Here is a 27,178-nt window from a genome sequence, read left to right on the forward strand (position 1 = left end):
ATCCGTTCCTGGGTTGGCGCGCGTACCGTAACCCCCCCCCCCCCCCCCTGGCCCTCGCCCTGGCATTCTTTTGTGTAGCTTACCCACTTCGGCAATCAGGAACTTTCTGATAGGGCGGGCTCAGGTCCTGGCCCGGGGCAAAAGCCAGGCGGTTTCCCGGGGTCCCGAGGCTTAGTTATAAGTTTAGGGAATGCCCAAGGTGTGTGTGTGTGTAGCACTCTCGCCCCGCAAAGGACCACCCCGCGCATATCAGTAGAGGAATCACAAGCCTCCGAATGGCCCAAGGAGCACAAGTACAAGTATTGTACTGTCAGGGCTTGGAAGCCAAGAATACCTAGAGTCAAAGCCACAACACGCACGACCGGACTGGCAGGGCTAGTGGGACGGGTCACGGGCTGAAGCTATCTCTGACATCGAGGTATTACCTAGCGCAACCTTGTTCGAGAGACAGACCAGAGTCGCCTGCGTGCAAACGGTCTCGGCCCGGAGGCTACAACATAAGAAAAGCCTCCTTCTAGAAACCCCACACACCTCGGTCGAATGCTTGTAGGGAGAAGCTCTCTCCACATCCCAGAGGATCAGTATCCGAGAGTGACACTTGCGCTCTTTTTCCCATGTGGCATTGACTCTTTGTGCAAACGTCCCGGAAACACCGCAGTAAATCCTCAGACAAAAAAAAAGAAGTAAAACATTGCCTCATCTTGCCCATCCAAAGAGGGAAAGCACACGACGCACGAACAAGCACAGACATCCGTAGCATAACCACGCCACGGAAAGGGAACCTCTAGTCCATCAACCATGGCACCGCTCACTCCCCACTGGGTCCAGCCCTCCCACCCTGACATCCAGGAGGTCATCGTCAACGAGGCCGAGTTCACCTCCAAGAGCCTCTCGAGGGTCGACCTGCCGCCCTTTGCCCTCTTCGCCAAGCTGGACTTCCCGCCCTGCACCGTCGCCGATGGCCCGACCTACGCCACCGTCCAGTACGGCCGCGACAAGCACCTCGACCTCAACAGCGACCTGCTGTACATCAACCACTCCTGCGAGCCATCCCTGGTCAGTCCCTACCCGTAGATGTCTGGAGAGAAAGAGAGAGAGAGAGAGAGAGAGAGAGAGAGAGATGCGCGAGAAAGATCCTGGGAGCCGGAGTCTGTGCTCTTTTATCCCCCCTCCCCCTCGACATCCGGAAACAATGTGATTAATACGGAACCGAACCTCGGGGCCTCCCGTCTCTAGATCTTCGACACAGGCAACTTCAACGTCATCGTCGGCCCCAACGGCCTCAAAGCCGGCGAAGAACTGACTGTCCGTAGCATCCTTCCGTCCCAGCCCCAACCCTAGACCCCCCAAACTCACCATCAGCATTCCCAAAACACATATAGTTCTTCTACCCCTCGACCGAATGGCACATGGCCCAGCCCTTCGACTGCCTCTGCGCCAAGCCCTCCTGCCGCGGCCGCATCGCCGGCGCGGGCCAGATGACCCGCGACCAGCTCGCCGGCACCTGGATCAACGGGCACATCCGGCAGCTCCTCGAGGAGCGCGACAGCAGCAACAACAACAACGGCACCAGCTCCGGTGCTGCCGCTACCGCCGCCGCCGACAACAACGACAGCGACCCGACGGCCCGGGCCCTGCGCGACGCCCTCCGCCACGCGGAGCAGGTCGTCGACGCCGCGCGCACCGCCCTGCTCTCGTACGCCGCCGCCGCCGCCGCCGCCTCCCAGTCTCAGCACAACAGCGGCGTCGGACCGCCGACCAACGGCGTCGGCAAGGCGGCCACGAGGCGCGGGCCCACGTCGCGGGAGCTGAGCGGCGAGATGGGCGGCGATACTGTCCGCGCCTAGATGCGAAGGAAAGGGCGAGGCTGATGGTTTGAAAATTCAGCCGGGGAATGGGAGGGGAGGGGAGGGAGGGAGGGAAGGAGGTGCTGGTGGATCAACCGTGGTCGTCGAGGAGGGGGCATACGGCCTGGTTTTCCCCCATTTGCTCAACATTGATGGGGGGAATCGTTGTGTGTCGACGTGATCCGAAGCCTCCCCTCCACTCCCCTTTTTTGCTCGCCCTACTACTTCTACTACCGCTGCTTTCTGTTCAGTTGTTTTTCTCTTTTGTGCTGTTGGGGGATTCAACATCTCCGCTTCAATATGATCTGCATTTCATCAAGAATCCAGGGACCGTTGCAAATAACGTGATCATATGCATATGTTCGTGTAACCTTTCTTGGTTCGACCGGCGGCACAACCGACAAGATGAGATGGATTCAGAATCAAAATGGGGTTTTGACAGATCCTGTACAAAACAGGTGCAGTATTACTAGCCTGGCCTCTCTATTTATAACAAAAACTCCGTTCCCATGCCCGGTCTGCCCTGCTTGCAACAAGATCATACATGATCCTCGGTTGCTAGGGTAAAAGAAACATCCTCCGGTGGGTGTGTATGCACAAAAATAATAAAAAACAGACAAAACAACGTTGATACAAGAGGGCATGCATGCTCTACTCATTTGGAGCCCCGATCCAGCCACCTACCCCATTTGCTCTTGGCGTGGCCCTTGTCGCTGCCCACGCCCTCGGCGTACTTGGCCTCTTCCTCCTCCCACTTGGTCCTCTCGACCTGGCTCCTCGCCAAGAAGGCCCGCGCGAACCGCCACGCCTCCGTGTCCGCGAGGTTCCAGGCCTCGACGGCGTTGCGGATAGCAACGTCGCGCTTGTCTTTGCTTCGGCCCATCGCCCTCGCCTTCTCCAGCAGAGCGGGCTCGCGCTTCAGTTCCTCGGGATCCGCGATGGGGCCGTCAGCCTTGTCGTGCTCGGGCTGCGGCCTGCGCTCCGGTCCGGGCACGGGCGTCTCGGACCTGCCGCTATCCAGACCCTCGCCTAGCTGCGGTACGGCAAAGCCAAAGTGCCAGTCCACGATGTCCTCGGGGATGCCTCGCTCTGCCTCCACCCAGAGGGAATGAGTGTGCGTCACGGGGCCTGCGACAGCCTCCTTGAACTTCAGAAGGCGCGGGCCGCCGGCCATGCCATCGCCGAGAATGTCGCGGGTCACGGCTATGATCCAGGCATCGCGCTCTGACTTGCGCCGGACCCAGGGAACGTCGAGCGACTCCTTCATGTGCGCCAGGGTCTGGAATGTGTAGGGGTGAGGCACAGTGCCGATGGTGTATATAGATGTGTTGTTGCGATAAAAGGCAGGCGTGTACAGCTTGACGTTCGCCGACACGCAGGGTACACACCTCTCCTGGTTTGGCGGGCAGGTCGAGGGAGCTGGCGAGTCGTTGCACTGCGCCAGGCGATTGGCCAGATCCCAGGCAGGCTCAATCATCTTGGTCGTGTGCTTGGGAACCGGCTTCAGCACAGCAATGCCATCTGGGAAGGTGTTCTGCCAGGTGGTATGCAGGTGTGCGTTGATGAGCTTGTTCAGAGACCTCAGCCCTGCGGCTCGGTCTTTGGTAATCAGATCGCCAAGCTTGGTGAATCTCCTCTCTAGGGCTTTGGCGTTGTAGAACGCAAGCGACTCGGGCGTGTTATCTATGGTGAAAGGATCCCCTTCTTTCTCCACTGGCAAGACAGAGATGATGTCGCCCGCAGCCTTGATCTCGTGGCTCTGCATAGCGAGCTTGATGGCGGAAGCGATCTCGTTCTTGGGACCCACGAAAAGGCCGTTGTCTAAGCCCCTGAACCTGGTCAAGGACGGGTACTCCCCGCGGCGGAGAAACGTGAGCAAGGGGTCATCGTACTTGCTCATGGGCAGAACAAGGTAGTTGGACAGCAGACCGCCCCCCATGTTCTCCCAGGCGAGCCAGGTCATCAAATCGGTCTTCAGGGAGGATTCCATCTCCATCCTCTGGAGCTCCTCGTACAGCGGATTGTTCATAGCCTCTGCAGCACTGAGGATAACAGGCCTAAAGCCGTGGTACCACCAGGCTCGCCTCCATGTGAGCAGCAGGGCGCTCTCGGCGTTTTTACTCGCGGCATCCTTTTGCACCGTAGTGTCGTAGTAGCAGTAGATCGGAGGGCGCTCTTGCAGGTCCGGCAGCAGCGAGCGGCCCTCATCGAGGGTGATTGTGGAGGAGAAGGGGATAGAAAGCCACCTCCAGTTGGAGTACCACGAGGACTCGCCGTCAGTGTCGTTCTTCTGCCTCGCTGGCGGGTGCGCCGGGGGCTTGAAAGGGTTGAAGACCTTGGGCCATTTCGAACTGCCCTTCAACTTGGGGATGGAGAATTTGTGATCGGTGAATTTGGACAGACTCGGGCCGGTAGGAATGGCGCTCGGGAGGCTGATTATTAGACTGAAGATGGCGAAGATGGAGATGGCCGCGAGGAGGAGCGAGATGCGACGGGAGGATATGCGGGGCACTGGCCGCCCGAAAATAACGTGCTGCTTAGGCATCTCGGTGCTCTATTGAAATAGGACGTCGGAGCCAGGAGATATCGTGGTTTGCGAGTTGGGATGCCGAAGGGAAGGGTGCTTCCCAGGCTTGCGCTCTTCGAGCTATGTGCGGATTCTAACGAGAGTGGCAAGGAAATAGTAGAAGGAATCACAGATGGGGAAAGAGTTAGAGGAGGAAGAACATGGTTTCGCCAAGCCCAAGACTGTCTACTCTGCAGCTGGGCTGGGATTGTGACGATGTCGGAGTTCTGTCTGTGTGGTGGTGGGACAGAAGAGCGAAGGTTAATCCCCAGAGTGACGAGCGACTGATCAACAGGAAGCACTTTCAGAAAGGGGACGACAATTTGGAGCAGGGGGGTTGATTAGGCTCTGCGGTCCGTGCGCTAATCAACCGGCGGTATTAGCATGTTATCATATCCATTGCATACAGAGCAGCCAGGAAAGGAATCCAACGTACCTACTTTCAGCTAAGGAGGCACATATTTTTTTAATTGAGATATGACCTCGGGGCCTTCCAGCTTCCAACTCCTATCTTCGTGAAAATGTAGACCACCGTAAGCAGCTTGTAGAAAATGGGACAATGTCAATGGCATCAAATGATATCAAGACATGCTTCTTCAGTGCCACCCCCACTTTTATCCGTTCACAACCCATCTCCATTATGTACAAAGATTCAACTCCGGAGCCGCATTTACACCAGCCAGCACATGAGATGACTCAAACAAATTCTCATTCATAAATTCTCATAACAACCTATCCTCGAGACTTTGTTTGCCATATATGCATTATATCTACCTGCTGGCATAAGTGTCCAAGCAGCCAGGGCCTGTAGAAGCAGGCCACTCCAAAGGCATGAGCCAGCCGGTCGAGATGAAGATCGACCCGGCCAGAGCAAAGGCCCTGGCGTCACAGCTCCAGAGCGTCAGAGAACGCATTGCTGCGACCGCAAATGGCCGAGCAGTAAGACATCAATACCCCTGGGGATACACTCTCGAAGACATCCTGAACATGGCTCACCTACATGTCCTCACAGGTAAGGCTAGTGGCGGTATCAAAACTCAAGCCCGCCAACGACATCCTGGCCCTTCACCAGGCCCCCATCAACCAGGTCGATTTCGGGGAGAACTACACCCAAGAGCTCTCACAAAAGGCAGCCATCCTACCGCGGTCCATCCAGTGGCACTTTATCGGCGGCCTCCAGTCAGGTATGTCTCCTTCTTCTCCTCTTCTTCTTCCCACACGCCACGAAAGCCAACACACGAAAAAAAAAAAAAAAAGGCCACTGCAAGAACCTCGCCAAGATCCCCAACCTCTTCTGCGTCTCCAGCATCGACACCCTCAAGAAGGCCCAGCTCCTCGACAAGGCCCGCGGCGACCTGCGCCGCGCGGACCCGGCCGCCAGCCAGATCGGCGTGCACGTCCAGGTCAACACCTCGGGCGAGGACGCCAAGTCGGGCTGCCAGCCGGGAGACGACGTCGTCGCCCTCTGCCGCGCCGTGCACAGCGACGACCAGTGCCCCAACCTGCGCCTGCTGGGCCTCATGACCATCGGCGCCTTTGCGCGCAGCGTCGCCACCGGCGCCGGCGAGGAGAACGACGACTTCCGCCTGCTGCGCGAGCAGCGCGACCTCGTGGCCCGGGAGCTGGGCCTCAGCGGCACCGAGGAGCTCGAGCTGAGCATGGGGATGAGCGAGGACTTTGAGGGTGCCATCGCCATGGGCAGCAGCGAGGTGCGGGTCGGGAGCACCATCTTTGGTCAGAGGCCGGCGAACAAGGCGGATGCCAAATTGATTGTGTAGTAGAGTAGTAGTGGTGGTGGTGGTGGTGGTGGTCCTATTTGCTAGAATGAAAAGTGTGATAATTCATCCCAAGACTTCACACATGTATGCACGCACACGCAAGTTCTTGTCTCTCTCTCCCACTGGTTTTACAAACAACTTGTTTCATCATGCATTTTAAAGAGGCTCACTATACTTGATGGAAAATCAGACCGAGACACAAACACAGTCATGGCTCCCAAACATATGCAGCCCGGAACTCCAACATGACAACACAGGAGCCACGACCTACAGATATCGAACTTTTCCCTCTCACTCATACCCGTCGTCGCTCTGCATGTAGTGAAAATCACCTCCCAGCCTCGTCCGGGACCATGATGTTGCCAAATGTCTCCGAGATCTCCCGTGGGGTCGGAGCAACATGTTGAGTCGGAGCCGTGGACATGCCTGCAGCAAGCCTTTCCTCCATCTGCTTGAGTAGAACTGGAGGGACGGCCTCGTCGGTTGCTCTGATCGTGAGTCGAATCATCTACAATATCGTTAACACCCGGTCTCAGTAGTTCAACAAGAGTGTGAGAACTTACTTGAGTCGCGTAATTCGGCTCCAGCCTCAGCAAGCAGCCAAACTTGCCTCCCTCAGAAGTGTGGACCACGCTGGCCCCGACAAAGTTCTTCTCATTGGGATCAACCCCGTGCAGAACACCCCAGCGGAATCCCTCCAGAACTTTGCGGACAAAACCTTCGTTGATCTGCCGGTCCGGGTCCCTACCCGCCGACAGACCGAAAATCTGCTGCGCCTCCCTGGGAGCTCCGCCAATCTGCTTCCACCGCTTGAAGAAATCCTCCGCCGAGAGCTCTGCGGGGTCCATGAACTTGTGAATGGTGACTGGCAACTTCAGAGTGATCGCCTGGAGGGCTCCGGCGAGGTAGCTGATCCTGATGGTTGGGCTCTTCTCAAAGACCTTCTTGGCTTCAAACATGATGACTTGCTGTGTCTGTGCTCCGGACCCCAGAGTGCTGTCCGGCAGGCCCTTGATATCCCAGGTCAAGTTTGCCTTTTCGCTTTCGTCGAGATCCAGTGTCGTGGTGAAGGAACTCACGGGAGCCGGCGTCTTGTTCGAAAAGTAAAGAATTAAGCACGCCATCTGGCCCCGGTACTCAGACCGCACACCAACCTGAAGCTGCCCATCCTCGAAAAGAACACCGTCAGCCTTGAGCAGAAGCCTGTTGTAGCCGCGTGCCCATCCAGGCGACAAGTGGGCTGCACTTGCGAGGTTTGGCACCTTGGTTGACTTTGGTTCTGCTTGTCCGAGGTTGAGCATGTCAATACCGGCCAGGTCATTGATCGCCTTGGCATCGCCATTTGCACCATTGGTATGTCCAGCCCCGTTCGTCTGACCATTTGTGCTGAACGTCCTTCTCAGGCCTGGGTTCTTGGCCATGCCAAGTTCGGCCGAGTCCACATTGGCGTCCTTGCCCCCGACAATCCATGTTCTCTTGTCGCTGGTATTTGCATGCTTCTGGTGCAGTCGAGACAGTAAAGCAGATTGTCGTTCTGGGAAAGGCGGCATCTCGTCACACACAGTCCGGAGGAGATCGTCGGTGGGACGTCTTGCGAGAGAGAGGTACTCGCAAGCACGCTGTTGAAGTTCTGAGTCAAGGGCATGGCTAAAAACATCAAAGACCTGGACCAGCTGAGGCTTGATTTCCGGGAAGAGATTGACGTATTTGATGAAACAGGACAGAATCATGGCCTTGGTGCTCGGTGAGCAGGCCGCCAACTTGCCCTGCAGTGCCAAGAACTGCTCGATGGGACTGCAGCCTTTTTCTTCCGCAATCAAATGACCGAATTCACCCAGGATATATGTGCCGATCTTGACCAGTGTTTCATGGCAATGATCCTGTTTGACATACTGAAGAGTGTTTTGCGCAGCATAGACTTGGAGTTCCTCGTTGTTCGTGACAATCTGGACCACACGCTGCCAGACCTCATCACTGACGTGATCTCCGGCCATGGCAATCAGGCGCAGGGTGATATCGACATACCACTGGACGTCAGTAGCATATTTCTCTGTAAGAATAGCAATCTTGAGCACCATCTCCTCTCGGATGGCAAAATCCGCGTTCTGCAGATATCGCAGCAGCTCGCTCACGATGGCCTGGGCATTGGTCGAGTCGCACATGCTGTACAAAAGGTCCAGACCTTTCCTTCGCACACTGATGTCCCTGTCTTTCAGAGACCCAATGATGACGTCCTGGTGCTGCTTGATGGGTTCCAGCGTTTCCGCACGGGCTGCAAGATGCGTCATGGCCTCGAGGCCAAGGTATCGGACATTGGTCTCCCTTGACTGGATGAACTTGCCCAGCCTTGTCGATATCTGTTTCATCAAGGCATGCTCAGTGTCGAGGTGAATGATGAGGTTAATAGCCTCGAACAGAACGGCGTTCTGGGCATTGTTCTGTTGGACATTCTTGTTGCTTTCGAGGGCCCGATTCAGGATTTTTTGAAGCGATTCGCGAATCATGTCGCGAGTATGGCTGTCATCTACGGAAGGTCAATGTCAAGGAATCAATTAGAGTGGCTGTCAGGGCTTGGCACACACCTGACGGAGGGAAGTATTGGAGGAGCCGGAGCAGCTTGACTTGGATCCAAGGGCAAGGGACCTTGTAGTAGAGGTAATCGGCATTGAAGTCGCCATCTACTACGATGCGCTTCAGCCTCGCGGCGGCTTTCACATAGACTCCTTTGTACTGATCCTGATTGTCCTGGGCCAGTGTCATCACCAGCGATGTGACCGACAATGCCACACCCATGTCGACGTCGTCAAGGAGGGAGATTATCCGCTCTGCCCATTGCGGCTGGATGATGTCCGGATGTTTGCGGTACAAGCGCAGGAGTGTAAGAGCTGCCTTTTTCCTGACAAAAGCCTTTGAGGTTCTGCGTACAATGTTAGCGTACCAGGCGACGTCCCACTGCAAGCGCGCAGAACCTACGGAGAGATCAAAAGCCGGTGTACTTCTCCACTGAGCGCCTCGCCCATCTCCCTGCCTCCCACGTTGGCTATCGCATGTAGCGCCAGACAGTTGTAAAGCTCATTGTTGTCCAACAAATCCTTCCGTATACTGTTGACAACCAGGTGTAGCAGTTCATGCTTCTCGTGGAGGAAGAGTGTCATCGCCAGGTAGCCGATCTGCTTCTCGGAATACTTGTTCGCCGAGATGAGGTTTACGGCCTCTAGGTGCCCGAAGTCGACGTTCCAACCCAGTATATAGATATACAACAACTTTGCTTTTCGTAAGCTACCACAACTCATGCGCCGCTCCTGTGCCAAGCGTCACATACCTTGCAAACATATTTCTTCTTGTGATACCCGCTCAGGTTGCCGTCTAGTGCCAGTCAGTCTGCTGTCCTCGATCGGCCAAGGTGTTGCTGATACCAACCTTTGAACTTTTGACTATAGAATGGGAATTCCAATCAGTACATGCAAGTCTTTCTCGTACCGTGCACGTCGTCGCGACCTACCGGATATTGGCCAACTCCTTATTGATGCGCTTCTCTTCCAGTTCCCGAGCCCTAGCATTTCTCAAATCGGCAATGAACTGGACCAGACCGCGCATGTTGGAATTGTTGCTGCTCGAGCGGCCAAGGAAGCCGCCTCCTGAGGAGGACATCTTGTCGGGGGTGGCGGAAGGTTGTCGTCACACGCCTGGGAGGAGGATCCGGCGGTCTAACACCCGCCCGGGAGATACGGTTCCACGGTTGGCAGCACAGAGAGATGTTGTGGTTGAGCAATCTCCCAAAATCTCTTTTGCGAGCGTCCGCCAGACGACTCTCTCGCGAGAGGGTTCTATTCCATCGGTGAGCGGGAACCACGTTAGGGAGCGGCTTGTGCGGAACCGGGCTGGGCACGATGTGGAAAGCGGTAGGGAGCCCACAAGGGTGTCGCAAGACCAGTAGCGCAACAGCTGCAAGATCCTGGAGAAACAATGATGGCGCTGCGGTCCACGATGGCCCGTGGACGTTCACTTGAAAGTGCCGCTGTGATTGATAATGTCGTTCTGGATGGAGGAAGATCCGGGTGGAGAGAAAAGTCCCTGGAGAACAATCCAGCTCTTCAATCGCCCCTCCCGCTTCGATTAGTTAGTCCATTATTAGGGTCGCCGGACACCAGTCTCGGTCGGTTTGACTTATTAGGTAGCATGAGCTGGAACCACAGCGGTCCGCGGCTGCTGCCACCTGTGGCTAGTGACCCGTGGCGCTCCCTCGGGTACCCACCAGGGCCACCACTTAGGCATGAGCTAACTAAATGGCACTGTATTCAACAAGGGCATTCCCCCACGTTAAGCTCGAGCTTGGCGTACAATCCGCTGACTTCATCGAGTCGTGATTTTTTCAATTGGCTATCCGTCTTTCCACGAGACCACGAGATCGACAACTCCTGCGTGCGCAACATGACATGGGCACCTAGCATTTCAGGAGGATGATGCGACCAATTGTTCAAAGGGTCAATGCCCCTTCATTGCGGCCCGTACAGAGCTGGACACGCCGCTCCTATGCTTTCCAGGCCGCCGGAGCGCCTGTCTTCGAGGTCTTCAACCGCCGCACTAAGTGGCTGCAGAAGGAGCGGGCCGCTGCAGACCCGGAACTCAGTCGGCAAGCAGACTACTTGAAAGACGAAGTCGCTGCCAGGCTATGCGAGAGGCTTCTGGTATGCGGCCGATCTTTACGTCCTCCAATTTTGCAAGTCCATCATGCCAACTCAACCTCTTGAATAGGATATCAAACGAAGCTTTCCGAGGGCCTTGGATATAGGAGCCAATTCATGCAACATCGCCCGAGCTTTAACGATGGAGAATCCTGATCCGGACCCATCGACGCCAGTGTCAGAACCTCTTGCGAGCCGAATCTCGACTCTGTTGGCCGCAGACTCTTCTGAGTCGCTCCTTTACAGAGATGCCGACCTCCCCTTCAACAACGACATCGCTATTACACGGCAAGTGCTGAACGACGAGGAGACCATTCCTTATGAGGCGAATTCCTTCGACCTCGTCCTTAGCAGCATGAGTCTGCACTGGATCAACGACCTGCCAGGCGTCCTTGCCCAGATCAACAACATTCTGAAGCCCGACTGCCCGTTCATGGGCGCCATGCTGGGCGGAGATACCCTTTTCGAGCTCCGGACATCATTACAGCTGGCCGAGCAAGACCGGCGAGGCGGCATCTCGCCTCGCGTCTCGCCACTGGCGGATACTAGAGACATTGGAGGTCTGATGCAAAAGGCTGGCTTTAAAATGCTGACGGTCGATGTCGATGACATCATTGTCGACTTCCCCAACGTCTTCGCCCTCATGGAGGACCTCCAAGCCATGGGCGAGAACAATGCCATCATCGGTCGGGAGATGGGCCCTATCAGCCGCGACGTCCTCCTTGCGACGGATGCAATTTACCGAGAACTTCACGGAAATGAAGACGGGACCATTCCAGCAACGTTTCGGATCATTTATATGATGGGCTGGCACGAGTCGGCTGATCAAGCGAAGCCGTTGCCACGCGGCAGTGGACAGATCAATCTGAAGGACATTCTAGAGCAGAAGTAGAACCTGTATACCATATATACTGTAACAAAGTACCTTGGATAGTTGGGCGGGTGCCCACGGGAGTTTTGGACCATTCGGATATCAAGATATCATACCTGGACTCCTTATTTTTGAGTCTTGGGTTTTTACAGCAGACAGCTTGTACTAGCCCGGTTCGGCACCAATATTCTTATAAATAGTCATAATCATTGCATCTTTTTTCCAGCATCTAGTCTGTGCCGGTGCCCCTGGCTGTGCAGCTATGTAGATCGACTACAGATACCAAAAACGGATGTTCCTCCCAAGCATCATACCCGCCTCCAGTCTGTCATGGTCCGCACTATGCAGCCGATGCCCGCGACATCCACGACCTTCTCGTGCCAGCTCAGCAGCACGCTCATAGCAGCGCCAGTCGACTCGTTCGCGGCGCCGGGCCTGCCACCGATCTGGCTGAAGCCGGTCTGCTGGGGCGTCATCCGGGTCGGCGTCCGCGGGGCGCTCCCAGATGCCGTCGGAGAGGTGCCCATGCCCTTGTATCTAACGAGGAGGCGCACTCCTTGTCAGCTCTTCATCAATCCTGAGTAACGCAGCCTTCGTTCACAGATGCCGAAACCTACAGATACTTCATGAGCACGTCCAGCTGCTCGCTCCCTCCTTCTGAGCCGTAGATGCGCTGCAGCATGGGCGTCATCTCGCTCGCCTTGATCGACTGCAGGACCTCGATCACCATCTGCAGCGCGGACTCCTTGGCGGCATCGCTCCCGTTGTAGACCGGCATCTCCAGGCAGCCCCGCAGCGCGCCCTCGGCGTCGCCGCCGCGCAGCAGCTGCCGGACCTGGCCCGCGAGCTGGCGCACCTCGGCCTCGCCGACCTCGGGCAGCGGCGGGTGCAGCGACGAGGTGTCGAAGTTGAGAGGCGAGTCCTCCTCGAGCGCGTCAATGTTGATGGTGCGCCAGGCGTCGCTGAGCGAGGCGGAGGTGTGCTGCTGCACGATCGACATTGTTTCTTCGGCGTGCGTATGTGCTGTGTGTGGCGTTGGTTCTCCGTCTAACCCCCACAAGCAAATGAAGAGGTCTCGCGAGTAGTGATGTGTGCTATGCTGCCCACGGGGGATAGGGTGATTCGAGGTTTCGTCGTTGATTGCGGAGCTTTGAGGTTGGCAGAGGGCAAATGGTGGGGGAGGTGTTGCGACAGCAATTGAGGCTGACGTCCGTCTAGGGTGGGGCACAGCCCAAGGTGGAGATCCATGTTTAGGTAGGTAGCAGGAACGATACTCGAACATGAACACTACAGGCAATTGTTGGGCAAGCATCAAAGAGCTGTAAGGATCACGTACAATTGCTGCAAAAAAGATGCGGGTATCAACTTACACAACTTCCGTTGAAGGTCAGTGATTACTTGATTACTTGGACTCGTCATCAAATTTGTGTAATTCTATTCGCCAGTACCACCAAGCCGGCTTATCCAACGTGCCCATGTGATAGGTATTGTGAAGTCCATTGTACACATCTTGTAGTTCTTTTACTTTTACTTGTGATCGAGAAATAATCTACTCCTCAGTTTACGATTCCGACAAGGCAAGCAAAATGGCGATATCAAATCAGTTTCTTGAAGTGAACTATGCCTCTGCCCAATCGATTTGGCGTCCTTTGCTAGAACCCATGGCTTCGATAAGCTCCGTGAAGGCCAGACAGCAAGCGGCTTGCGGCGAAGATTCTCAGTAGAGCATGCCCAGACGGCTGCAGATATTGAACAAGTTTCCCCATAAACCTCTCCACCTTTGGCGACAACGATCTTCGGATCCGATATGCACGAGTGTCTGAACATCGGACGAACACCTCGTCTTGGAATTCCTGGAGCATGACACCTATTTGTGACGAGCGGTCGCGTTTGATCTCCGATTGGGAAGCAAAGTACATGATTGTACCCACCGCACAGGCATAGATGCATATCGATTACTCTCTCATCTATCTTCCTTGACTTTTGGGCTGTCAAAGACCAAGGAACTCAAACGCAACAGTCAGACATGCACGCAAAGACGCAGCGCCGTTGAATAGACAGGCCCCGATGGATCTTTTGGCAAGCGTGCTCTCAGAATCGTGACGGCTCGTGGCCGAATGGGACAAGCGCCTCATTCATCGAGTATGAACGACTGTTCACCGGTCAGACGCTTACCATGGAACAGCACTGGCCGTGCGCTCATCGTTCCATACGCGGCATATCGAGAGTCGTAGTAAGGTCTACCGCCATGACCTTTCCAAGGTAGGAGCCAACTCCGACTGTTGCCAGCGAGACATGAGCACGGACCTAGACGTTGACCACATGGCATCGGGGAATTTGTCTGCATGAACCTGTAGGTATCAACGGAAATTTCTTGCTCCACAACTAACCTGCATGACCCAAGTTTGGCGCCTTGAACTTCAGACGGCCACCCTTGGGGCTACCCTCGCCTGCGAAACCAGATGTCGAGACAGTTTGCTCACAGCCTCGAAGCTGTGTGTCATGCTTTAGCATTCTTCACCCCCCCAGTCGGAATTGTGTTGAGTCGTTAACCGCTTTACTCCCCTGGTCCATTCTCACAGAATTTTCGGTCCCTGAGGTGGTTAGTACAGTCGCGAGGGCCTGGTGTTCTGTCAAAGCGCGGCACGCTTCCCTGTGGACCTTGTCGCTGTTCTGCCGGTAAATCTGCACCGGTTGACTAGGGTGTCTTGTCATCAAAGTCGCACTGTTGGCAAACAGAGGAGGTCAGTGTGAAAAATTCTGTCCCTAGGAAATTGCCTGTTGCATATGGTAATGTGAGGGTACCTGCTAATGACACGGAAATTCAAGCCTGTGACTTCCGTAGCTTCGGTAGGCCAGCCTCCGCTCGGCTCATTTGCACGGCCTTGTTGAGTCCCTACCGTTTGCTTACAACAATGGTCCTCGCTTGAGGGTGTGGTGAACAATTGCGAGCTTGAGATTCGAGGTTATAGCAATGCTGATGCTGCTTGGCACCAGACTGGCCAATGCCCTTCAGAACGAGCTCAATCATGGTCGTTCGATCAAGTACCTCGGGATCCGGCTGAGAGTGGACGGGAAATTGGCCGACAAGCTTCAGGGTTCTTCTCAAAGAATACTTTGGTCAACTACTGTAGTCATCCGTTATTGGCTTGTGTGCAAGCATAGCCGAAACGTTGAACGTTTTTGGACCCCAGGCCGGCGCTTTGCCCGAAGAGGTTACCCCTTGATGTGTTTTAAGATGTCCTCGATACGAAGCCTTGACTGTTCATTTTTGGACGTGTTCCGAACTGGAAGCCTTGTTTCATTGATCACGTTGCTCGTGGCTCTGTCGGGCGCTTCGCCGCGCTGCTTCTAGTCCTTTGGCATGCATGGTTGCTATTGACTTGATAGAAACTGTTGCGACCAGGGGCCTGTGAAGAACGTGGCGTCTTTTCGGAACACTTTCAGCTCATCCTGGTGGGTTTGTCCAGCTCCACTGGGTATCGCCTTGTTTGAAGCGGTCCCGGCCTGTGTTGGCAGACCAGGTGGCTGGACAACTGTGGATTGCCTCTGATGACATGTGGTTGTGAAACTCCCGGCAGATCGGTTCGCTCCCGGCCAGAAGAAGACATTGTCAGGCGACAGGGCGAAGGCTTTGGGGCATGACAGAGCCCTTGTGGGCTTCGTTGAGCACTCCTGACAGGCGGCCCCCGTCATTGCTTGGGTCGCCATCTGACAGTGGAGATATCCTGAAAATCAGTCGTGTGGAGGAGGCTAAACGGCCCGTCTTCTGGAGCCGCGGTCGCTGCTAACGCTTGCGGCACGCATCCTATTTGCTGTCGCCCTGTCGACTTTCGTGTCGAGGCGCAAGACAAGGGCTGGAAATGAGGCAATCGATGATGAGCAGAGCTCATCTTGCCGCGGAGGTTGGGATGCGTTGGTGCCGTGGCTTGGCCTGTACGTACAAGTACAGCGCGGCAAAGGGCTTGAGGTGGCAGTAGAGTTCATCACATGATTTTTCAGCTATGCAATAACAGGTCGATGGCTTGTCTCGACAAGATGTTGAAATCGATGCCCTCGGCATGTGACTGGTGCGTTGCCGATGAATAGGAATCGTTCCTCACCCGCCGGGCCAGCAAAGCGCCACCAGGCAGGTGTTGATATCACAGCCACAAATCATCACGGGAGCACGGCGTGTCCATAGCTTGACAACCTGGCTCGCCTCCTCGCCTCCTCGCCTCCCCATGCTCTCGATAGATGGTGAACGCTGCACTGGTTGCGCGCACACACAAGATGAAACAGGGGTATCGGGTGTTGCAGAGACAAACAGTGAGCAAGATTGGGGACACTGAGCCAATCCTTATGCGAGTGAATACTCCTGCGCCTCTCTTGGTGCCCATTGAAGGAAGCCAAAACCAATCGCGTCCTAATATAGTCAATACCGACGTTTGTCGTGCGCCGGTTGGCCAGATGTGGTCATCGCAAAAATTCGTGTTCTGAGGGAGATTGATTTCTGGCTAATGCAGGAACGCGCCTGCGCCAGCTCTTTCCTAGTCTGGGTTTTTTTCCACAGGTACGTCACGGCCGCCCTTTTAGGCTGCATTTGCCATGTGAGGTCCCTGCCAAAACCTGCAAGGTACGGGTTGGTACCGCCCTTGGCTGGAAGGTACCCGCTACCTCGGAGAGCCTGAGCATCCTTTACGGCAGGGAGGTCGCCAGTCCTACGCCCATGCAGGAGCGCTGTGCGCCCTGGGAGAAGAGAAGAGAAGCAAAAGTCAATGATCAAACATGGAGACTGTCACACCTGGGGTTCGGGTCTCGACAGAAATAGACACGTCAGAGGATGGCGCAGGCGGTTTCGATGAACGATAATGTGCGATGGATGGCTTTGCTTTTGCAAACAAGAGCTGAGCCCGGGTACGACGGAGCAAGCAGCACACGCTTCACGCTTCACGAGCCAGGAGGCCCAGTCGCCGGTGCTGCATCCTATTCAGCCAAGGAAGGCCGAGGCGAAGGTACGGCCATATCTGAAACGAGCTCTCGAGTCTCCCCGGCGGAAACCTGCTTCTTGGATCGAGAGCAATATCACTACGTCAGCTCCTGCTCACTGTTGTACATCGCACAAATAATTGGTCTGGTGCGCGCACCGTACGACATCAGGCGCCCGAGGGCGGCCCTGCCATGCGACGGGGACGCAACCACACGACTGGAACGATGAATGGGGTTACCTAGCCTTGCAGGGTGGAGGCCCGACAGCCCAGGTTGCCATTGCGATGGGTAGCCACAAAGCCATGGTGTTTCAACTGGGCTAGAATGGCAACCGACGTTGTAGACAAGGCTGGAAACTTGTCTCCTTGCTGCGCGCGCGGCTTCCTTGACGTCTGCAGGCCTGGCAGCTGCAGGGCCATGCTCTATGCAGCATCCATCTGGGTTGCTTGATGGGCCGCCCCATGCTGGGAGCCTGGCTACTGTGGCGGTGGAGCAAACAAAAGATGCCCTGACCGGCCCCTCTCTCCGTCGAGTACCACAGGACCAGGGGCTTGAGGTTGGCCGGGGGCAGCGAGATTCGCACCCACCAAGGGGGATCGCCTTCTAGAAATCTTCCAGTGCATGAAAAGGGGGCATGGTAGGACGAATTTGGGGCGACGCAGAGTCGGCCATACCCATTACCCACAGGTTATGAAAGTACCGACTAGGGCAAAGTATGGAGTACCTCGCTCAATACTTGTACAAGTACTTCCGGCCCAGCAAAATACCCAACGCAAATTTAGGGTCACTCGTCTACCCCAGCTAAACGGTCCGTCTAGAGGACCCTGATATTTCAAGAGTGGATGTGGGCTTCCTGAGACACGCATTTTCGAGAATCCGGGGTTGGACAGAAGGAAGCGAGACCAAACATTATTTGCAATGTTTGCCAGGACATCCATCCAGGCTTGTTTACCAATCTTCCGGTCCAGGAAGAAGTATTACAAGAATCTCAATCTGATACGAGAGATCCGGAAACTTCGTCCACCTGGTGGTGTCCTGTCAGTATGAGCATCAAGCCTCTGGCGGGAAAGGTGCCGCTCTATCCAGGGTCATGCTCAGAGGAATACTTGTCCGTCACACATTGAAGTCATTGACCAATGTCGAAAACTTGGCTCTATTCTCTGAGCCTTACGCAAGAAAAAACATGACCAGACAGATGGAAACGGGTTGACAAATACATGTCAGCACAGTCTATCTCATGAGTAATTCAGCGACCAACGGACTTCATGATTTGTTGGCTGTTTTCATCTCTGGGCACACCCTCACCAATGAGGAAAATCTCCAGACACGGGAGTTGCCAGCAACGTCGGGAAAAGCAACCGAGAGCATCGGCCCATACTTGGCAGCAGACCAAGATTACAATGACGATGTGACTCAGGCGAGAGGCGGAATGCATGCCGCCTCTTCCCCCCTGCCATCCGGATGTTGAGACTTGCCTTCCTTGGACGTTGTCGGGGCGGAGGGACTCGAGAATGGCAAGTCGGTCGGGAGTGCTGAGCCAGCCGCTCCCGTCCCACAAATTCACAGTCATCGCGTACCAACTGAAACACACCTAGCACATCGATCTGCTTCGTAAATCTCCCAACTGGCGGAAGCAGAGGGTAATCGTGCCGGCAGATCCTCATTGCCTCTTCACCCTCCGTATTCACGTCAGCCACAGGCATTCGATTCCCAATTTAGCATTCTTGCTGCATGCACAACCTCGAGCTGCAGGACCTGTCAGAGTTTGTCAAACACCGGCGTTGGCGATACCTGGACGCAACCTCGAGTCCACCAACAGTTTTTCGCGGCTGGCAACTTGGAGTTGCACGGCGCTGGGGATCTTGGAAGACAACATACAGGTTTGCGATAACGTTGGCGCATACGTGCAGGTGGTATGGGACCTTGCTGTTGACGGATGACTGAGCCCACCTGTGCCGAACAGTGGACTTCGTCTGATGTCTCGGTGGGAGTGGTGTGCCGGCGCGCACCTAGCCTCAGATCTCCCACAGCCGCACTTCTATTAGACGGGCTGGGCTAGAGAACCGCATGCCGACTTTTACCTACCTACTTACACCAGTACCGGGGAAAAAAACAGTACTTATAAGTATACTTCCACGCGCACAAGACGGACGCCAGTGAAAGGACGCGGCCCCATCGATCGCATCCGTAGGGCTGTTGCTGCTGTCGCGCATGCTGGCTCTGAGTCACTCATGTGGGCAAGTGTGGTATTGGTTGGGCATGAACACTTGCTTGTCTTCTCACGGACAACACTCCAAACGGACCCAACGTTGGCAGCATTCTTCTGACTGTACCGTACCATGCTCGCCTCATCGGCGGAGGCACAAATCTAAGCCACGCTAACACAACATGCCGATATGCCCAGCAGCTTTGCGCTGACCAGATTATCGGAAAGTGTCATGGTGAAGTCATCGGCGACAGTGAGGAATCCACAGCATCATCTCGTATCATCATGTACCTCTCGAGACCAAGAAAGCCAGGTTTCCTGCTAGCTCCCGGATCGGTGAGTTGGCAAGTCTTGCTCCGCGTTGGCTCAGCCCCGGCTGAGAGGTATTGGCCGTTCCCGCCATGCTGATACTCATGCCGTGCACCTCGGATTGCGACATGGCCCCCTCGAGTGTTTGCATGCGGAATCCAGCAGTCGGGTTGAAGCCTTTGCCTGCCCAAGGTGGGCTTCCCAGGAGTGCCAGCTCAGTGCTGGCAAAGCAAAGACGTGGCCCAACGAATCAAGGCCGCGCCCGCCAGACTGATCTCCCGACTGGGTCTAAGAATAGAGACCATCAGACGCGGTGGTTCCGGCACACCAGACTCGATGGACTATGTTGCACGGCGACACTTTTTTTTTCAGCAGTCATGTGAATAAAGGGTGCACGAGCTGACAAGAAAGTCCATTCCTACAAGACAAGAAACCCGAGGCATCATGAGCCATTCAGAAACCGACTCTTGGCCCGGGGAAGGCGACAGTCTCGGAGGCGGGGGAGACGTTCTACAACTACAACCAAAAGTACCGAGATGGAGCGAGAGCTGGCAAGCTCGACGTGACTGCAAGCTTGCCGGGTTGAAAATTTTCTAGCTACCTAGGTAGGAAATTCGGTGTGAAGCATGTAGATTGACTGGCTTCTTTTGTCTCTTGACAAACCCGTCAGGTTTCACCGGCGAGGAGCATGTGCCTTGCGCTGTGCTGGAAGCGACCTTCAGCGACCTTCAGCGACCTTCAAGCTCAGATAAGGCGGCGTGTGAGCAAGCAGCAGCAGGCGATCGTTTACGAATCGAGAATGCTTTCGTGTCAGGAACACAATGGGCGAGAGATCCTGCATCCCAGCTCTGGTACGCAAGCTTCCCGGGCTGCATCTGTCGTACGAACCATGTTTGGCGGCGCACAGCGATGGCTCGCTATGAATCTCAGTAGCGCATGTAGGTCAGGTATGGCAACATTTCGGCAGAACCAAAGGAACGGACGGCGCTCGCTTAAAGGCAGTTGTACATGCGACGCGATTGTAGCGAGGACTTGCAAACAGCTGGACTCTCTCCGGGGAGCAGCTTCGGGTATTACCCAGCTGGGTTCCAAGTAGACAAGCAGCGAGTCTCACAATAGGTCAGGTACAACGGCACTCGTGAGCGAGAGAGCCCGTCGTGACGCCCGAGCACGAAGTCAACTTTGCCTTTTCTTTTGAAAGCAATTCGGTAGGTATTGAGGCTGTGAGCTATCGACAACGAGCCCCAATTTAGGCTTGTGTCTTATGACACACCGGCCTCTACAAGTACACAATCTACATTCATTACGCCGTACACTGAGGGAACTTCAAGGCTGGCTGCTGCCAGAAAAGACTAACACGAACGTCGCGGCAAGAATGTCTGGGCCGGGCCTGGTGATTTTGATTGCTGCTCTTCCGGGTTCCCCTAGTCCCAGACCTCGTCCCGTTGACCCGCTCCCAGGGCCTGATATTTGGTGTGTGCGAGGTGTAATTGAGATGATGCCAAATTACCTATTCTCTCGAATTTTTTTTTTTTTCCTGAGGCGGATGGACAACCCTGCTGGGGTGTTTTGCTAGCATCGAGAAGGAAATTGAGGCGGCACCTCCCATCTACCCTCGACCTAGCAAAAGGTTCGCGCGTGCTGCCCTTGCACTGCGCCTTGGGCACCGGCCGGTGTCCAACGAGTAGCAGAAGGCCTTTCGGCCTGGAAAAGTCACCTGGGCCTCGTTCCCTCTGGTGAATGGGCATCGAGCCGGTGAGGCAGCCACCCGCCGCGGAGCAGCCCGTTCAGACTGGACAGCATCCCGGGCCGCCAGCAACCCAACCGGGCCAAGACGCACGTACGTACGCATATACATACAATACTTTGTAGACAAACTTAGTTGGATCTGAGTCAACAAGGTCCTTCGGACAGGTACAGACGGCAGATCCGTGTGTAACAAAGGGTTTGGCAAACGCTGGCCTCTAGATATCGAATATGTCGTCGATGCCGGGTCAGCTTCGAAGTCGCCGTGCTTATTAGGCTGCCATTTCAGAATACTACCTGTGCTTCGTTGGTATTGACCACAGCTCTGAAGGTTGGTATCGCAAAATATGGCGTAAGCAACAGGTGGTAAGGTAACGGGAGCTACAGCTAACAGTTACAATACACACTTACATACAGTACCTACCGAGTAACCTAGGTACCAGCCTGATCTCAGCAAGCTCACCTCACTCATCCACCAGTCTGGTTGCTGTCGACCTGCATACGTACCGGGCTGGCTGTCTGACCACTCACAGGGTACCTACATAAAGGTGAAGATGTGCACGACTTACGGAGTAGCAACTCGGAGGATTGCGAGAAAGGGGGCAAGCGACCCGCACCACAAGAGAAAAAGAGTCTCCGTCAGGGGATGAAAAGGTACCGTCTACTTGGACCGCTGAACTCCCAAGTCGGTACGGGCAATCACTGCAGTTCCCCGTAGGGATCGTCCATGATCAGGGGATCCCTGCCGAGGGGAATCCACAGCAAGATTTCTGGTAACTGAAAGGAAGAAAAAGAAATGGGCCAGAAATAATGGGAACCCCCGGACGAGACACTGGCCTAAGGGGGGCTCTTCCGGGACAGCGACACACCCTTGACACCCCTGGTCGTCGTGTCGTCTCTTTTTTTTCTTTTCTTTTCTGTCTCCTCGCGAGTCGCCAGCCAGGGCGTGCGCGCGGAACAAGGAAGGGAAGCCAGCCAGACCAGCCAGGTCAGCTAGACGAGCCAGACAGCCTCTTGTCTGGTCTCTTTTTCCCTGGGACCACAGATCACAGACCGTTACGCTCAGTTCTCCCCCCATGCACCCCATCCAATCCAGGCTATTTGGTAGGTACGGAGCACCAAGTCGGATTCGGGCCTGAAAAGAGTGAGAGCCGGTACGCCAGGGTACATGGGGTACTTTGGGTCCCGCCGTCGTGCTTCTTCTTTTCTTCTTTCCCACTCAACTCACTGCCTGGGCTGGCACTAATCTTTGGGAGTTCCCCTAAAACCGTCCAGGTACCTGCTTGGCCCCGTCTCCCTCCCACGCCCCCCCGGCGCACCCACCCAGCCCCTGGAAGTTGGGAATGCTTCTGACGCCAGTGACAGGGCCAGGGGGTGAAATGGAAGAAAAGAAATGGAACAAGGGAAAAAAAAAAAGGTGCTGTTCCTTTGGGCGCCCAGCAACACACACAGGCACACACAGGCACACGCTCACACGCTCACACACGCACCACCGTAAGGCAAGGTACCTTACCTTACCGACCGCACCTTGTCCCTGGGCTCGCTTCCCACACACCCCCGTCCCCAAGTCCCAAGCAATGCACCTTTCAATCTGGCACCTCATTATAAGAGAACCGAAGCCCCTTCCGCCCAAATTTTCCATTCCCAAGATTTCCAAGTCTAATATCCCACCGTTTTCTACCCTCTTGTACAAATAGAGCATCTCGTTGCCCTCTCCGCTCCTTCTTGTTATCCTCTCCAAAGTCAGCTTTGACGTTTTATATACCACTGTTGTTGCCGAGTGCGCTATCTTGAAAGTTGCTACTCTGCTCTCTGCACCTCTCCTTGCACCTCGCCAACTCTCGCCTGCGACAGATACGCCTCCACCCCCCAAAAGGAGTCGGCCTACGCACGCATATCTCCTCACTGCAGCAGCTCCAACTTTCCGGCGACTTTTCAGCGGGACTTTCTCCAAGTGCCTGCTGCCGGAGCTTTAGCTATACCTTGCAGCTCCCAGACATCCGGATCAGACACCACCAGCACCAGGGCCGTCGTGACACAACCGACACCCCGAATTCTCGACTAGAATACGAGATATAAGCCAGATCACCGGTCACCGAATTATTACTTTTGCGTGACGGGAGCCATTTTCAATACTCTGCCCCCCCACGCTTCGGTGCCGCTTTTCAGCTCCTGGACAATCACCACTCGCAAGACCATCCAGCCATCCCTTGTGACGACGAGCCAGCTCCTGCTGTTCCGCCGCCGACTCACCAAGGCTTCCTCGCGGCATCACCTCGCCCTCCCTCGACACCCTCTCTGTCTTTCTCCCTTGACTGCTTTTTTCCTGAGCAGCCTCGAGTACCACAACACCACGCCAAACTTGTAAGTCGCGACCCTAGCACCAATTTTTCGATTTACTATCTCGGACGAAAAGAAAAAAGTCCTGCCTTGCGGGCGGTGTCTTGTGGCGCCAGCTGTTGCTGTGTGCGCATCTCACGCCATCTCATTGGAGCGCATTTGGCTAACACGGCCGTGGTCTCGCAGCGCGCGATTCACCCACGCAAATCCGCCCGGCGCAACCTCTCCCAACCGACAAAATGATCAACAAGGAGGCACAATCATTCGCGAACATGGGCCGCGGTGCCTATGACACAACTGGCGTCCCCAAGCCTCCTCCGCCAAAGCCCAGGTAAGGCCGAGAGCTCGCGACAGCTTCACTCGTCCTTTTCCTGCGGTCTCGAGGCCGGCCACACTACGACTTTCACTTCGACACGACCTCTTCTCGCAGCTACGACTACTTTTTTTTTAATCCTGGTCTTTCGAATGCGCCTCTGTTTCGCCTTGCTCGAATCTGTTTGCGTCGCGCGCGCCTGTCTCCCCTGTCTCGGTCTTGGTCGATCTTGCATTCCGATACACCATTTTAATACGCATTCCTCTCGAAGACAGATACATTTTTCTCGGCTCGCCGCCAACCTTTTGCTTCCCAGCAGCAAGCCAGGGAGGACTTGGAAACGAACCCTCTCCGTTTTGGCATTTTGCAAGGAATTTCCCCTATTTTTTAAACTTTGACCCCAGCTTCGCACGGCGTTCACAACACTAGACTGGTTTGGAGTTTTTGGGAATCTCTGGGTCGGCCTGGAATTGTCACTTATCACTTTTATTATCATTGGGGCCCCCTTTTTTCGCCGCTTGCTCCAACCGAGCATCGCGCTGCGCGTCACACGGCCTTAGCGGCAGCAATGCGCTACATCAGCTCATCAAGACCCGAACTCGCCGCCATCCCTGGATTCGCGGACCGAGGGCGTCGTCCCGCCAAGCGCTCCCTGGCAAGATCGACACCACGACAACATCTGCTTTGAGCCCTGGCGGAGCTGACGAGCATTTTCGCCCTTTCAACCGGCATTGCTGGCGGTGACCCCAGATTGGGCGGTAAAGAGGAGGACCGTCCCCCACCATGTGTTCCTTTTCTCAATTTCCCTCTCGCTGCGTTGCTTGCTTTTCGTTGGGATTTCCTTTGGGTCTTTGGAATATGTGAACAGGCTACTAAAAAAGGAAGAGTGGGCGGGTCAAAACAAAAAGCAAGAATTGTCTGATTTTGGGTGGTGTTTGCATATAGATCTCCCTCCTATTTTGTTGGTTCGCGGCCGCCGGGCCCCCTTCCCCTTGCTTTTTCTTGCTCATCCTGTCTCTACACGATCCTCGAGCTTGTGTTCGGGCCTCCCTCGCGGGAGGCAGCACAAACATGTCTGTTTCGCTCGTTTGAGAACAACGGTCTCATTGTTCCTCCTCTTTATTTCTTTTCTCACTCCTGTACCAAGAACAACCATGTACTACAAACGACGGGCATCCCTCGCCCGCCCCGCGACGAGCCTCCAGTGAGCTGCTCTCTCGTCCCTCTCGACGGGGCCATCTTGGGCGCTGGGCTGGATCCTGGTTGTATAGAAGATACCCCCGCGCCATCGCCGGCTCTACTACTGCTAGACTGTATGTATAGTATGCACGAAGACGATTGCGAGCTACACAGCGCCTTGATTGCACTGCACTTTTTATTTTTTGCGCGGAGGACGGTTTTGGATTTTAGAGACCATACTATGAGAACATACGAAATACACTTGTTTAGATACCACACACTTTGCAACAATACTGCTTGTCTCTTGACGTTTTTGCTTTGCTTCTTAACTTTGACTTAGGAGGCAGATATTGAGCAACGTGATCGATATAGCTGAGACTTTGTCTTTAGGGGCTGGCTATTTGTTTTGAACGATGCGCTTTGAGACATGGAAACGAAAGGAAGGTTTTGGCGTCACAATGACATCATGAGCTGCGTGGTACCATCGAGCCCCCGGCCAGTATTGCGATGGCCTTGCTTGAGATCCATGTTAGCCAAACTTCATTTGGCTCTTTATGACTCTGCCGCCGGCATCTTGGCCTGACAGTTCAGCCTTGACTATGCGAGACCACGAGATTCTTTCGGAGCTCACCTGCCAGCCTACAGCGATTCGCTCCTCTTACCCATCCATACGGAGACACACCCAGCCACCTGGGATCTCCAAAAGGATGGGTGGGTGGGTTCTTGGCTATCAAAAATTTTCATCTCGGAAATCCTGGCTTGCGAGCCACGAGGTTGGGTGGCACGGGGTGGGTAATAAGACGCAAACTACAAGCATATCGGAGCTGGGATGATGCCTGTGAAGCTGGGCTGTGCGCAAAGGGCTCTCCGAGAGAAGGACCTGTTTTTTTCTTTCTTTTGCTTGATGCCCAACAACACACAGGTGGTTCCATGGGTCATATGGTGCGGGCTGCCGGTGCTAGGTACGTCTGTCCTCTAGGAATGCTTATGCTTTTGCCGGCCGGATATGCAAACAGGGAAGCCGGGGCTCGATGGCAGTATTGTTTCTCTGTGCGATCTCGATTCTTTACGTCAAGGTTTCAGCCTTGAGAATGTTTGCAAGTGTGAAAAAAGGACACTTGCGCGTCCCGGACGGCTGTTCCCCGTCTGCAGCTAGGGTAGGTAGGTAGTGAGTGGTGTGGGATGCCGGCAGGTTTTCTTAGTTTCTTGGGTGCTTTTGACGTCTTCGGTGGACGGACTAGGCAGGACTGGGAAAGGAAAATGACTGTTTCTCTGGTTCGAAACCGGGATACGGATCACTGCGTCAGCAGGCATGAGATCATCATTCTGCACGTGGCTTTCAGCTCGCGAGTTGGGGCATCGCATCGCAAGTCCACCATCGAGATTCTTGCACCTGCTTTCTTTTCTTTTTCACTCGAAAGGGGCCTTCTTAACAATGATGGCGTTATATGGTGGGCTTATGGTCATGATTCAGCTGCCAAACTAGTCTGGATGCTCATTAGCTACCTACCTCGTACGTACTCAGGATCAAGCATCGCGAGATGCAACAAGCCAGGGAAAAAAAGGCACATGAGGAAACAAAAGCAGCTTGTCAGTGGAGCTAATGCACGCTTAAAGGAGGTGCAGGAACACAAGCCCACCCAGGACCGCGCTCCTGGGTCACCGGGCACAACCGCCGGACCCACGCTAGCTCTGTTCCTAGGGAGCTTCCCCGAAATTTGGTGTGCCAGAAGTGGTGCGGCCGTAGGTGGAACAGCATTGGGAAAGGTGGTGTGCCTCGTTTGTTGGGCTCCGTTCTCCGTTCTTGGCTTGCGGGTGGGTTCTGGCCTGGACAGGGGGGGAAGCTTACAGGGTCCTCCACTGTCTATCTGTCTGTCTTGCGTCAATCCAGCGCCGGCCCCCAAGCAAGCTAAAATGACATTACGGAGCATTGACGGAGTAGCACTTGGCCAAGATCCATTCTCCCCCCCCCCCTGCCAGCCTCTGTTTCATGTTTTCCCTGGGGTTAGGAGACCTTTTTTTCCGTTTTTGAATACCCACAGCTATCTCCGTTGGGAGGTAGTTTGCGAGGGCTTCCATCTCAGTGGAGACCTCTTTGGATCTGGGATCCAGTCTCATTATTTTCCCAGCCATGCTTCCTTCTTCGGAGACGCCTTGGTGTGTGTGCAATTCGATCACCAAAGATCGGACGGGCTTTCTTATTGCTTCTTTTTCTTTTTTTCTTTTTGCTCGATCGGGGGACTAGGAGATATGATGATCCCATGCGGACTACGAACCTTGTGTGCGCCACAAGCTGCTGATCATTTCTGACAGATCAGACATTTGTTTCTTTTGATTGATTGCCCATTTGCAGGTACCCGAGGCCGTACC

The 27,178-nt window shown here is 54.9% G+C and overlaps 6 protein-coding genes across 6 annotated transcripts; 3 read left to right on the forward strand and 3 right to left on the reverse strand.

Annotated features, from left to right (window-relative positions):
• Window positions 1–798: 798 nt before the first annotated feature.
• On the forward strand, window positions 799–1,847 carry E0L32_008445 (uncharacterized protein; the record flags this gene model as incomplete). Its single annotated transcript, XM_031143300.1, has 3 exons — window positions 799–1,056; window positions 1,237–1,305; window positions 1,383–1,847. The coding sequence occupies 3 exons, from the start codon at window positions 799–801 to the stop codon at window positions 1,845–1,847; spliced, it is 792 nt and encodes a 263-aa protein (XP_030992270.1).
• Window positions 1,848–2,502: 655 nt separating this feature from the next.
• Window positions 2,503–4,392, reverse strand: E0L32_008446 (uncharacterized protein; the record flags this gene model as incomplete). Its single annotated transcript, XM_031143301.1, has 1 exon — window positions 2,503–4,392. One exon carries the CDS (start codon window positions 4,390–4,392, stop codon window positions 2,503–2,505), a length of 1,890 nt encoding a protein of 629 aa, XP_030992271.1.
• Window positions 4,393–5,262: 870 nt separating this feature from the next.
• E0L32_008447 (uncharacterized protein) lies at window positions 5,263–6,191 on the forward strand (the record flags this gene model as incomplete). Its single annotated transcript, XM_031143302.1, has 3 exons — window positions 5,263–5,352; window positions 5,426–5,597; window positions 5,671–6,191. 3 exons carry the CDS (start codon window positions 5,263–5,265, stop codon window positions 6,189–6,191), a joined length of 783 nt encoding a protein of 260 aa, XP_030992272.1.
• A 328-nt stretch (window positions 6,192–6,519) lies between these two features.
• E0L32_008448 (uncharacterized protein) lies at window positions 6,520–9,842 on the reverse strand (the record flags this gene model as incomplete). Its single annotated transcript, XM_031143303.1, has 7 exons — window positions 6,520–6,699; window positions 6,755–8,715; window positions 8,774–9,108; window positions 9,165–9,454; window positions 9,514–9,557; window positions 9,612–9,625; window positions 9,694–9,842. The coding sequence occupies 7 exons, from the start codon at window positions 9,840–9,842 to the stop codon at window positions 6,520–6,522; spliced, it is 2,973 nt and encodes a 990-aa protein (XP_030992273.1).
• Window positions 9,843–10,651: 809 nt separating this feature from the next.
• On the forward strand, window positions 10,652–11,768 carry E0L32_008449 (uncharacterized protein; the record flags this gene model as incomplete). Its single annotated transcript, XM_031143304.1, has 2 exons — window positions 10,652–10,879; window positions 10,947–11,768. The coding sequence occupies 2 exons, from the start codon at window positions 10,652–10,654 to the stop codon at window positions 11,766–11,768; spliced, it is 1,050 nt and encodes a 349-aa protein (XP_030992274.1).
• A 592-nt stretch (window positions 11,769–12,360) lies between these two features.
• On the reverse strand, window positions 12,361–12,747 carry E0L32_008450 (uncharacterized protein; the record flags this gene model as incomplete). The annotated part of the gene is made up of 1 exon (XM_031143306.1): window positions 12,361–12,747. The coding sequence occupies one exon, from the start codon at window positions 12,745–12,747 to the stop codon at window positions 12,361–12,363; it is 387 nt and encodes a 128-aa protein (XP_030992275.1).
• Between the last annotated feature and the right edge of the window lie 14,431 nt (window positions 12,748–27,178).

The sequence above is a fragment of the Thyridium curvatum genome, assembly GCF_004353045.1.
Source record: "Thyridium curvatum strain D216 chromosome Unknown NODE_56_length_292564_cov_84.152122, whole genome shotgun sequence".
Taxonomy (NCBI): Eukaryota; Fungi; Ascomycota; class Sordariomycetes; order Thyridiales; family Thyridiaceae; genus Thyridium; species Thyridium curvatum.